Source organism: Pseudorca crassidens, chromosome 16 (genome assembly GCF_039906515.1).
Source record: "Pseudorca crassidens isolate mPseCra1 chromosome 16, mPseCra1.hap1, whole genome shotgun sequence".
In the NCBI taxonomy this organism is placed as follows: Eukaryota; Metazoa; Chordata; class Mammalia; order Artiodactyla; family Delphinidae; genus Pseudorca; species Pseudorca crassidens.
In genome coordinates, this window is record NC_090311.1 from 15179701 (window position 1) to 15194121 (window position 14421).

The 14421-nt window shown below is 35.5% G+C and overlaps 1 protein-coding gene across 2 annotated transcripts in view; it reads right to left on the reverse strand.

The window, feature by feature from the left end:
- The window catches only part of ATRNL1 (attractin like 1), a 682506-nt gene that overhangs the window by 517227 nt on the left and 150858 nt on the right, over nucleotides 1–14421 (reverse strand). For both annotated transcript variants that reach the window (XM_067709302.1, XM_067709301.1), the window contains exons 16-17: nucleotides 12732–12945; nucleotides 10830–11018 (exon numbers count right to left, since the gene is read on the reverse strand). In XM_067709302.1, the coding sequence (XP_067565403.1) occupies nucleotides 10830–11018; nucleotides 12732–12945 (403 nt within the window). The remainder of the gene's footprint in view (nucleotides 1–10829; nucleotides 11019–12731; nucleotides 12946–14421) is intronic.

Consider the following 14421-nt stretch of genomic DNA (forward strand, 5'->3'; position numbering starts at 1 on the left):
GCTGAACCCAGCTGGACTGCCTCTCAGGGACAATGGTCTTCCCAAGGGTCCAAGATACTAGCATTTGCCGGCCATGGGATGTTTAACAGCAACCTCACTCAAAGAGCCAAACTGAATGGGAATATGGAAACTGGATACTCTGCCTCAGCAGGCAACCAGGAGGACAGGCTCTCTCTGACTTTCAGGGCTGCAGAATACCACCTCAAGAATCACTCACTGAAGCTCAACCTTTTTTTGCTTAACTGATGTATAGACTATGAGCCTCAACTAAGCCTGCGAATACTGTGATGTCTTTTCCAAGGATGAATATATACAGTCTGCCATAATAGTCATAATAGCTGCTATGTGATGTTTCAGATTTTTAATTCACAATCATAGTACCTTATATCAGGCTGAGACTTTTTAAAATTAGTTTCACTGATGTTTTGCTAGCAAAGGTACACTTTGTCTTGGGACTTATTTATCCATATAAGATAGTGCATAGGTACAAAGTACCATGAATGATGCCTTCTCATGGCATGCTAGAAAAACCTCAGAGGAAAAAAAAAACGGTAGACTTCTGGCGGTCTCAATTTCATTTTTGTCGTGGTAATAACTTAACTGCCACTCAGTGTTTTAATGTTACTGGAAACAGAAATGTTCCTCAGAAAGCTGCGAATAAGAATAGTGCAAGCTTCTCAGTGAACATCAGGAACTCAATATAGTAGGCTGTGCAGGGATAATACAATACTGGTTTAAAGAATTCATCAATTGCAGTATAATTTGTTGTTATGAATTTTTTCAGTGCTGAGCATTTCACAGACTGGATGTAAGAAAGTGAAGAATGAGTACCATCTCCTATATTTCCTTAATAATAAATTTAAAAGGAAGAATATTCTTTGCATCACTGAACACAAGTCAATGTTAACCCTGTAGATAACTAATTCAGTGACATGAACATACTTCTTTTTGAAATTTTTTAAGCAGTAAATGGTGTTAAACGGCACTTCATTTAAAATACCCTTAGATAACTGAACATTTTATATATTACCATACTCCTCCCTAGACTTTTTGCTGTGAAATATTTCTCTTTTATCTGCGATTGTAGCTAGCCCACAGTATCACTGACTAGATTATTCTAATTGTCTTCAAAACTATATTGGGTTGCTATGAAATCAATGGGGAACAATGTAAAATATCAAATTAGGTATGCTATCTTGACATTCTAATTTACTATCATATGATGAATTGAAGTAAATCTTTACTAGGTCGCACCCGAAGTAAATCTAGGCTTTATATTTATAGTCTATAGATATCTCCTAGGAAAATAAAATTTATTTTAGGATTACCTTTTTAAGGAAAGATAACCAATCAAATGTCTTGAAGAAGCATAATGTACAATTAAACCTAAACTATTTTCAAACACAACATACCTGTTATTGCTTTTCAAACAACTGGGTAAATCTTAGATGAAAGAATCCTGCCTTTCTTACACTGACTGAATGACAAACTATTAATGGTGTCTTTATCTATTAGACTTTAGGCTTTAATAATGAATTACAAAATGTCATCTTCAGAGCAACGTTCTATTCTCTTATGTTTTATTTTAGGTATGAAACTATTACAAAAGGAAATGTTGGTTTAGTTATTACTCAAGAGTGGAGAGTTGGGCTTCCCTGGTGGCGCAGTGATTGAGAGTCCGCCTGCCGATGCAGGGGTTGCGGGTTTGTGCCCTGGTCCCACATGCCGCGGAGCGGCTGGGCCCGTGAGCCATGGCCGCTGAGCCTGCGCGTCCGGAGCCTGTGCTCCGCAACGGGAGAGGCCACAACAGCAAGAGGCCCGCGTACAGAAAAAAAAAAAAAAAAAGAGTGGAGAGCAACATGCATTGCTGAAAAATTAACAGAATATTCATTCTTTAGTTTGTAACGGAGACTAAAAATCTGAGACTCTAATGTTTTTTCTTTTCTTACGGAAAACAATAATATAGGAAAGCTTTTGTAGGCTGTGCTATTTTGAGTAAGTTATGGCTAGTCTGAAGACTATGTATGAGCTATAAGTAATTAGAGCAATTATTTTTATTTTATTTTATTTATTTATCTTTGGCTCTTTGAAAGATTAATTCTAACAGGTCCTCGCAGTGAATATCAAAGAAAAACCCCTTTGTGATTCCAGCATGGGAGGGGAAAAGGAACAATTTTGAGATATGCCAGAGCCCTGTTTTTCTTACCAAGGCCTGGAGAAACAATTTAACAGAGCCTAAACTACTGGGGTTTTACCAGAGCCTAACTGACCTGGCTAAAGGGAAATAACCAACTCTAACCTGCTCTAGTCTTTCATGTGGGGGGAAGAGAAATATACAACTCCAGCTCCCTCCAGCCATGCTGTACCACCTAAGAGTGGAAAAAAAGACTGAGTACCACTAGTGAAGTGAAGTTCACAGAACAGTATGGGGCACAGGCTCACCAAAAGAATGAGACCTAATCACAGGACTGTAGAATACTTCCCCTCCCGCACAACCTACTACTACATTACTGAAAGCCTATTTACAGTAGTTTCTTTCAATGTTTGTTGGTTTAAAACATGGAAAAGAATTAAACGTTAATAGAGAAGAAGTTTGTTTTCCATAAGGAGTGGGTCACTGCCAGGTAAATACTATTTCCAAAAAACACAAGGGCTCCTTGAGGCAAAGTAAAATGCCCCTCTTCCTTACAAGGATATATAGGGCATGTAATTTTAAAAGCTATGGAAGAAAAAAATAACTGCTATTAGACATCATCAGTTCAAATGAGCTATATATATAGCCACGGGGAAGGCAAATGTGACAACAGACATAACAGTGAAAGAAAAGACCTATGGAAATGAAATATCCAGCAGACTAGACTAACTGCTCAAGGAACAAACTGCAGAAGTAGAAAATAAGCCTCTATAACAATCAAGAAAACAAAAGAAGCAAAAGATCAAAAACAAGAGATGCCAAAGCAGGACTGAAGAAGTCACCTGTGCATGCCTAGCTGACAATCCCACCAGCAGCAGTTATCATCATTTAGTTCAGCAGTGGTAAAAATGCAATTCATACCTGTGTTCAAATAGTTAATCATTTTAAATTTACCCTTCAAAAAATGAAGTTACAATCTTTACAGTGGAGGGTTCTCAAAAAAATTCATTCTGAATAGATAAAAAGCCCCAAATTTGGGCTTCCCTGGTGGCGCAGTGGTTGAGAGTCCGCCTGCTGATGCAGGGGACACGGGTTCGTGCCCTGGTCCAGGAAGATCCCACATGCTGCGGAGCGGCTGGGCCCATGAGCCATGGCCGCTGAGCCTGCACGTCCGGAGCCTGTGCTCCGCAATGGGAGAGGCCACAACAGTGAGAGGCCCGTGTGCCACCAAAAAAAAAAAAAAAAAAAGCCCCAAATTTTTAAAAACCATAAAAAAGGAAAAATATCTGAATCTCACTTAGCAAACAAAGAGATGGAAAGTACAAGTGAATTTAAGAGATATTAAGCTTGTAGGTGGATCAAGATGACAAAGTGGAGCTCACCTACAAACACATCAAAAATACATCTACAGGTGGAACGGTTTTCACAGAAAACTAACTGGAAATTGGCAGAAGATCTCTTATACCACCAAAGCTGTAAGGAAGATCCCCAAGTAACTTGGTAGGACAGAAAAAAAAAAAGGCATCAGGACAGATCCAAGGCCTGTGGGAGGAATCTGCGAAGGAGGGAGGGTACACATGGGCAGGTCCTTGCCCTGAAAAGCCCCTCTGCAAGCTGGGAGGAGCCTGGACTCTGCTCAGAAAGAGCATGCACCTGCTGGCTTCCTAGCTATCTGTGCAGACAGACCAGTGCTGACAGCTGCCACCTAACTGAACTTCCTGCAAGGGAAAATCCAGCAACCTAGGATACTCTACCCAGCAAGCTTATCATTTAGAATAAAAGAAGAGATAAAGAGTTTCCCAGACAAGCAAAAACAAGAAGAATATAGCAATACTAAACATAACCTAAAAGAAATATTGAAAGCTCTTCTCTAAATAGAAAAGAAGCAAGAATCTATAGGAAAGGGAAAATCACAATAGGAAAGACAAAAATATAACAGGATTGATCACTTAAATAAGCCAGTACATAAATTTAAAAACAATCAAAAAAATTTTTAGAAGTGATTATAACTACAATTAACAGCAAAAGGATAAACACGAAGATGTAAGATAGAACGTCAAAAATCACAAAATGTGGGGGAGGGGAGTACAAAACTATAGATTTTTTAGAATGTGTTTGAACTTACATGACTATGTCTAAAGCAAACAGATGTAGTTATGGGTTAACATACTTCAAAACCAGAATAATCACAAATTAAAAACATATAGTAGATTCACAAAAAAGAAAAAGAAACAACATAATACAAAAGGAAACCATCAAATCACAAATAGAAAAATATAAAGAAGAAATGAACACAGAAGTACTATAAAATCAACTAGAAAACAAGGTTTAAAATGGCAATAAATACATATTTATCAATAATTAGCTGAAATGTCAATGGAATAAATACTCCAATCAACAGACACAGAATGGCAGATTGGATTAAAAAACAAGAACCTACAATATGCTGCCTACAAGAGACTCACTTTACGGCATATAGACACATATTGATTGAAAGTGAAGGGATGGAAAAAAATATTTCATGCAAATGGAAACAACAAGAAAGTGGAGATAGCAATGCTCACATCAGACAAGAAATACTTTAAAAGAAAGTCCATAAAGACAAAGAAGGACACTATATAATGACAAAGGGATCAATACAAGAAGAGGACATCATACTCATTAATATATATATGCACCCAATATACAAGCACCTAAGTACATAAAACAAATACTAAGAGACATAAAGTCAGAAAGTAAGAGAAAAATAAAGATGGTAGGAGATTTTTAACACCCCACTGATATTAATGGACAGATCTTCCAGACAGAAAATCAATAAGGCAACAGAGACCCTAAATGACACAATAGAACAGTTGGCCTTAATTGATATCTACAGGACACTACATCCAAAAAGACCAAAATACACATTGTTTTCAAGCACACATAGAACATTCTCTAGAATAGACCACATACTAGTATACAAAACAAGCCTCAACAAATTTAACAGGATAGAAATTACTTCAAGCATCTTTTCTGACCACAATGGTATGAAACTAGAAATCAACCACAGAAAGAAAAATGGGGGAAAAAGGATCACACGAAGACTAAAAAGCATGCTATTAAAAAAACCAATGGGTCAATGATGAAATCAAAGAGGAAATCAGAAAATACCTCAAGACAAATGACAATAAAAACACACTGACAAAATCCATGAGAGGCAGCAAAAGCAGTCCTAATAGGGAAGTTCATAGCAATACAGGCCTTCCTAAAGACACAAGAAAAATCTCAAATAAACAACCTAACCTACCACCTAAAAGAATTAGAAGAAGAATAAACAAAACCTATAGTCAGCAGAAGGAAGGAAATAAAGATCAGAGAGGAAGTAAATAAAATAGAAATCAAAAAACAATAGAAAAGATCAATAAAACCAACAGCTGGTTTTTCACAAAGACAGAATTGAAAATCTCTAGCCAGGCTCACCAGTAAGAAAAGAGAGAGGATCCAAATAAACAAAATAAGAAGTGAAAGGGGAGAAGTAACAACTGACACTACAGAAATACAAAAAGTCATAAGAGAATAAAAGAAAAAGCCATAAAAATATGAAGAGTTATGTGCCAACAAACTGGACACCCTACATGAAATGGAAAAGTTTCTAGAAATACACAGCCTACCAAATTTGAGGCAAGAAGAAACAGATAATTTGAATAGACTGATCACTAGAAGTAAAATAGAATCTGTAAAAACAAAACAAAACAAAACAAAAACTCCCTGCAAACTAAAGTCCAGCACCAGACAGCTTCACTGGGGAAGTCTACCAAACATTCAAAGAAGAATTTATACCCATCCTCCTCAAACCATTCCAAAAGAATGAAGGGAAGGGACACTCCCAAAGTCATTCTATGAAGCCACCATCACTCTGATACCAAAACCAGACAAAGACATTACAAAAAAAGAAAATTACAGGCCAATATCTTTGATGACTATAGATGAGAAAATCCTCAAAAAAATAGAAAACTGAATCCAACAATACATAAAATGAATCATACACCATGATCAAGTTGGATTCATTCCAGGGTGGCAAGGATGGTTCAACATACACAAGTCAATCAATGTGATACACCCGATCAACAAAAGGAAAGACAAAAACCACATGATCATTTCATTACACGCAGAAAAAGCATTTGATAAAATTCAACATCAATTCATGATAAAGACTCTCACTAAACTGGGTATAGAAAGAACATATTCCAACATAATAAAAGCCATTTACAACAAACCAAAAGCCAAAATAATATTCAATGCTGAAAAGCTGAAAGCCTTCTCACTAAATTCAGGAACAAGACAAGTATGCTCACTTTCACCACTTCTACTCAACATAGTACTAGAAGCCCTAGCCACAGCAATCAGACAAGAATTGGAAAGAAAGACATAAAACTGTCATTATTTGCAGATGACAGTATATGCTATATATAGAGAGAACCCTAAAGACTCCATACAAAGACTATTAGAATTAATAAATGAATTCAGCAAGGAAGCAGGATACAAGATTAACATATAGAAATCTGTTGCGTTTCTTTACACTAACAATGAAATATCAGAAAGTGAAAGTGAAAAACCAATCTTGTTTAAAATCACATCAAAAAACTAAAATACCTAGGAATAAACTTAACCAAGGAGGTGAAAGACCTATACACTGAAAACTATAGAACACTGAAAAGGAAACTGAAGATGATTCAAAGAAGTGAAAAGATATCCCATGTCTTTAGATTGGAAGAATTAATACTGTTAAAATGACCACATCACCCAAACCAATCTATAAATTTAATGCAATCCCTATCAAAATATGCATGGCATTTTTAACAGAACTAGAACAAATAATCTTAAAATTCATACTGAACCACAAAAGATCCAGAATTGCCAAAGCAATCCTGAGGACAAAGAACAAAGCTGGAAGCATGACCTTCTCAGACTTCAGAAAATACTACAAAGCTACAGTAATCAAAACAGCATGGTACTGGCACAAAAACAGACATATGGATCAATGGAACAGAATAGAGAGCCCAGAAATAAATTCACACACCTACAGCCAATTAATCTACGACAAAGGAGTCAAGAATACACAATGGAGAAAAGACAGTCCCTTCAACAAGTGGTGCTGGAAAAGCTGAACAGCTGCATGTAAATCCATGAAATTAGAAAAATCCCTCACACCACATATAAAAATAAACTCAAAATTGTTTAAAAACCTAAAGATAAACATGACACCATAAAACTTCTAGAAGAGAACATAGGCAAAACATTCTCTGACATAAATCATATCAATGTTTTCTTAGGTCAGTCCCCCAGTGCAAAAGAATTAAAAGCAAAAATAAACAAATGGGACCTAGTCAAACTTAAAAGCTTTTGCCCAGCAAAGGAAATCATCAACAAAATGAAGACAACCTATGGAATGGGAGAAAATATGTGCAAACAATGTGACCAACAAGGGGTTAATATCTAAAATATACAGACAACTCATACAACTCAATAACAAAAAAACAAACAACCCAATCAAAAAATGGGCATAAGACCTAAATAGACATCTCTCCAAAGAAGACATAGAGATGGCCAAAAGGCACATGAAGAGATACTCAACATCACTAATCATCAGAGAAATGCAAGTCAAAGCCACAATGAGGTATTACCTCACACTGGTCAGAAAGGTTATCATCAAAAAGTCTACAAATAATAAATGCTGGAGAGGGAGTGGAGAAAAGGAAACCCTCCTACACTGTTGACGGGAATGTAAATTGGTGCAGCCACTATGGAAAACAGTATGGAGGTTCCTTAAAAACTAAAAACAGAGCTACCATATGATCCAGCAATCCCACTCCTGGGCATATACTCAGAAAAGACAAAAACACTAATCTGAAAAGATACATGCATTCCAGTGTTCATAGCAACACTATTTACAACAGCTAAGACATGGAAAAAACCCAAGTGCCCATAAAGAGATGACTGGATGACTGGCTTAAGAAGATGTGGTGTCATAAATAAAGAATGAAATATTGCCATATGCAGCAACATGGATGGACCTAGAGATTATCATATTAAGTCAGACAGAGAAAGACAAATATTATATGATATCACTTATATGTAGAATCTAAAAAAAAACGAATCTATATGCAAAACAGAATCACAGACATAGAAAACAAACTTACGGTTACCAAAGAGGAAAGGGGGGGTGGGGGGGAATAAATTAGGAGTATGGGATTAACAGATACAAACTACTATACATAAAATAGGTAAGCAACAAGGATTTACTATACAGCACAGGAACTATAGTCAATATCTTATAATAACCTATAATGGAAAATAATATGAAAAAAGAATATATATATATGTATATATATATATATATATATATATATATAACTGAATCACTTTGCTATATACCTGAAACTAACACAATATTGTAAATCAACTATACTCCAATAAAAAAAGGCAAAAACAAGAGATATTGATATATATCCAAAAATTCCAATGACTATTTTAAGATTTCCAATAAGAGTAAATAGAAGAAAACAAATAATTTGACATTAAGGAACATTTTTAGCAGATGACGGAAAACTACTCTCCAAATGAAGAGCGAATGAGAATCCATTTTTGAAATCCACATCAACTACTGTAAAACTGAACTCAAATAAACTGCAAATTTTTGAATGCCAAGGATAAAGAGAATAGTCTTAAAAGCTCTCAAGGAAAGGAAAAAAAAAGATGTCCCACAAAAGAATGAAAACTAGATTGGCATGAAAATTCTTATCCACAACACTTAATGCTAGACCTTCTAAGGAAACAACTTATTTAGAACTCCACACCCAGGCATTTAATCATTCAAGTGAACATGAAAAATGCACTTTTAGACATGCAAAGACTCAAAAAGTTTACTAGTCACAAATTTATTTGGAAAGAATTACTGAAGACTATTTTCCAGAAGATGAACAAATGAAAAGAATGGAATATAAGAAAGATTTGTGAATGGAGAAGACAACTTAGACTTATCTCTAAATAATTTTTAGAAAGTTCTTAAAAGTTTAAGAGCTTGGAGACTTTCCAAGTTCCTTTTTCCCTACCTTTTGGCCTTTTTGTATTGTGAAATATAACACACATACATAGAAGTACATAAAGAAAAATGCGATACTAATAAATTATTTTAAATGAATACTCTGTACCTGCATGCAGCCTAGAAGCAGAACATTGCCTCCTTTGTACCCTTTTCCTAATCAGCACCACTAATCTTTTCCAGCAGCATCCACTATCTGACATTTATAAGAATAACTTTTTACCTTACCCTACAGTTCTACCTAAAAAATTCATTCCTAAACAATATAGCATAGTTTTGCCTATTTTCAACTTTATCTAAATGGGTCATACGTATATAATCTTTTGTGAAACAAACACAACAATCAAGGCAGGAGAAGCTGAGCAATGTCTCAACTCCCCACGAGTCTCCAGGACTGGTATTTCAACCTTCCTCTGCAGCTGGCTCCTAGTTATAAGACGTCTTCTGTGCTAACAAGACCATTTTATGCCTGCAACACCCCCTTGTCACACACTTGATCACGTACGTCCCCATTCCTTATCAAAATTCCTAAAATGGGATAGCAACAGGGAGCTCAACCCATAACAGGTCCAGCCATACCCATCCCAGGAACACCTCTCCACTTGATGCCAAGAGCCTGGAAGAATAAATGCACACAACAGCTACAGCCTGCAAGCTCTAGCCTACACTGTGGCAATTACCACTTTGTCCCAGCTCTTCAAGCAACACTGGTGCCCGACATGGAACAAATGTGGATTTGGTTGGGTCCCTAGGGGAAGGACACATCCTCCCTGGGAGTAATGTAAGGTCTGGAAGAGACAGTTAGTCTCCACCTGTATTGGCTTAAGCAGCTGCCTCTAAATGAGGGCACTCATCTGAGCGAGAAGGGCTTATAACTGGATGACCATGCTGCCTCATAACTACACAGTACCTAGTAACACAGACTGTCAGGTGCTTCCTCATTCTATAGTCCTTATAAAACATGAGACCAGCAAGAGGCAGGGTCTTCCCCCGAAGCACAACCCACAGTAAGTTCAGTACTGGCCTGATGACACAACTTCCCATGTGACGCCAAGATTATACATCTTGCATTTGTAGCAAATATACCACCACTGATATATCCTTGCCAAAAAAACTACTTAACTTTTAATCTAATCATGAGGAAACAATTAGACAAATCCAAGTTGGGAATCCTACAAAACAACTGGTGTAGGTTCTTAAAAAAAAAAAAAATCACAGTTATAAAAAAAGACGCCACAGGAACTGTGCTAGATTAAAGGACACTAAAGAAGCACGACGAAGCAATGCGATCCTTCTGAAGTGAGCACTTTCATGAAGTGTCACTCTGTTTTCAACACACGCTCAGAGTTCAGGGGAACACAAATGTGGCAAAATGCTCATAGCAGGGTAATAGACTCAGGGGAATTCAAAATGATGGTATAATGTAAATCAGGGTTACAGCATTAAGAGGTTTTAAAACTAGCTTTTACTTGTAACTAGCAATTTTAATTATAACTAGTGACAATATTTTTTCTCATTTTTTTAAACTCCCTCAAATGTTCAATTTCTCTGTCCATCACAGAAAAGTGATTTATGTTGCAGTTAAACAAAAAGGGACTCTAGAGAAATACTTACGAGAGCAGGTGGCAGTCTGCCACTCCAGACACTGTCCATATGGAAAAGAGATTATGTAGGCATTCGAGTCAACGCATCGCTTCGTGCTGCTGCACCACATACACTCCATTCCGTTGCTGGTACAGTTGGAACACGACGTCCTTAAAGAGCATGGCTTTTTGCAAGGCCTTGCATTTTGATTTGGACTAACTGGAATACATCAGCAAATGTAATTATTTTATTTGTTAACTGCTTTCTAACACAAGTATACGAGTTTCGTTCATTTTGTTGTTTAGGGAATGTTTCAATTAAGCCAAGTGTGGGATAAAAATTAGAGTTAAAATTGTATGATAAGGTAAATGAGAATGAAGATGACATGTCAATACTTCTTAAATTTATTATCTAATTTGAAATTTATAATACTTTGGAAATTTTTAATCGTTTACAAAGTACATAAAATTGTATAATTTAAAATTTTTTAATAGAAATGTAATACATGACCTAGGTTTTTCTATCCATTGGCTAAATATTATGTACACTAACATTATTTACTTTTCTAGCTAGCCATAATTCTATAAACATTCCACACTTTATCAAAGCAACAAACAAAAATAAAACAGTTTACTATAAAATTTTTACATAAAATGTAATATTTATCACACCCATTAGGATGACTTTTTTTAAAAATGTTGGCAAGGATGTGGAGAAATTGGAAGCCTGTACACTACTTGTGGAAGTGTTAAAATGGTGAGGCTTCCATAGCAAACAGTATGGCAATTCCTCAAAAAATTAAACACAGAATCACCATATGATACAGCAATTCCACTTCTGGCTGCGTACCTAGAAGACATGAAGGCAGGAACTGGAATAGATATTTGTACACCCACGTTCATAGCATCATTATTCACAATAGTCAGTAGGTGGAAGCAACAAGTGTCCATCAATATATGAATGGATAAACAAAATGTGGTATATATATACAATGGATAATTATTCATGTTTAAACAGGAATGAAATTCTGACATATGTTACAACATGGGTGAACTTGGAAGACATTATGCTAAGAGAAATAAGACAGTCACAAACGGACAAACACCTTATGATTCCACTTATATGAGATACTTAGAGCAGTCAAACTCATAGAGACAGGAAGTAGAAGGTGGCTGTCAGGGGCTGGAGGAGGGATGAGTGGGGAGTTACTGTGTAATGGATATGGAGTTTCAGTTTGGGAAGATGAAAAAGTTCTAGAGATGGATAGTGTTGATAGATTAACAACAATGTGGATATGCTTAATGACAGTGAACTCTATACTTAAAAAATGTTTTAAAAAGTCAATTATATCTCAAAAACACTGAAGGGAAAAATGGTTAAAATTATAAATTTTATGTTATGTATATTCTTCTGCAATACAAAATATAGTATTTAAAAAAAGAGAAAAGAATTCAATATTCCTTTCTCACTTAACAAAAACCCATTTCAAAAGATGGAACAGCAAGGTTTCTCTTCATTTGCCAACTGAAATAATAGATCTGTAAGATTAAAATGTTTCTAAATTAGTTGTTGATCTTAATGATAAATCTTTCTTACAAAGACTATTATTATAAAAGTAAAACACATTAAAATATTAAGAACAGATTATTACTATACTGTAACTACAACCATATGTTCATAATCTCACTATTTTAACCAAGAAATAAAGATTGTATAAAACAATACAATTTTGATATTTTCATAAGTTAAGGCTGAGGTCACTAATGGTAAGTGGGGAATGTGAATAAAGATAAAATATACATTGAAATCAGCATCATAAAAAGATGGTGAAAGTTACTTCAGGCCTACATAGCATCACACCGTGGAAGAGGGTAGTGGGAAGAAAGGTTGGAAACATATTTTTAAAGAATACTAGTTTACTGGACTACTTACCAACAGGTTTTTCACAGACAAGACCATCTGCCATAGAGGTACAAGGATTAGCTTTTAAGCCTGCCACGGCTGCCCTTTCTAGATACGCACAGAACCCAGAATCATTGGGTTCACCAGGAAGCCACTGTAGTGTTGTGTTTGTAAATGGTGACATGTCTTCCCATCCCCAGTAGGATATATTGATCTTGCGTAAGCCTACCCAAGGTGATACTTTCTGTAAACAATAGCAAAAGGGACATTTTAAAAAAGTGAGATGTAAAAATCCTGCATCATATTCCTTAGCAAACAGTTCATTACCATTAAAAATTACATTTGAAAATATATAGAACTGCCTTTCTAAGGACTTCGAGTACTAAGGATAATTAACAATTCCAGCACATCTTGGAGAATCATGTATAATAGAACACTATGTTTAAAACATATTTTGTGTTTAGTGACATGACTGGGGTCATTTCTTTAGCCCTCGTGAACCTCAGTTTCCTCTTCTATAAAATGGTGATATCTGATATAAATACCTATCTTACGAGGGAAGATCATTAAAAAAACTTAACATATTGTGTTGCTGCTACTGTTACTGCTACTTCTGCTGCAGCTACTGTTACTACTGTTACTACCAATCTAATCAGTTGTGGAGTTAAGAATCTAAAGCTAAATTGGCATTTTATGCACTGTGAGAAAACAGAAAACAAAATCAATGAACAGTATATAAAGGCTGAGTGAAGACTTCACAACAGGTTCACAAAGGACTAGGAAGAAGGGCCTCTCTCCTAGTTCAGACCTCTACTAGTACACAAGGACTTTAGTGCAGTTTTAGATAAATTAATGTCATCTACTTTCATTATTAAAGAGATCAAGAAAACTAATAAAATCTTTGACCCTGATGCCTAAATTTAATTAACAGAGGTTGACAAATGCCATCAAAGTAAACTTTCTTAGTGCTCTCAATGATATTTCAAAAGTCGCTTAGAAACAAAATATATGCTGTATTTATATACCTTATTTTAATCATTACTCAATTTTAAAATATATTATTCTAATGAGACTGAAAAAATAATGATATATTCTTGGTCCAAGGTACTCCCTTTACAAAATTTTTTAGATTATGAACACCTCTTTTTCTTTCCTTGTTTCTGCTTTAGAGTTATGCTTTTCTTTTTGAGATTTTATTTTTCATTTTTTCTAGCTTTCTTGAGGTATAATTGACAAATGAAAATTATACCTATATAAGGTGTATGATTTTTTTTTGGTATATGTACACGTTATGAAATGATTATCACAATCAAGCTAATTAACATACCCATATGTGTATATATATATATTTTCTTTATACATCCATGTATCCGTTGATGGACACTTAAGTTGTGTCCATAGCTTGGCTATTGTGAATAATGCTGCAATGAACATAGAAGTGCAGATATCTCTTCAAGATACTGACTTAATTTCCTTTGGATATATACCTAGACATGGGACTGCTGGGTCATATGATAGTTTTCATTTTTTGAGGAAACTCCATACCATTTTCCAAATTGACTATACTGCTTACATTCCCACCAACAGTATACAAGAGTTCCTGTTCTCCTCATCTTTGCCAATATATGTTACCTCTTTTTTTTTTTTTTTTTTTTTTTTTTGCGGCATGCGAGCCTCTCACACTGTTGTGGCTTCTCCCGTTGCGAGCACAGGCTCCAGA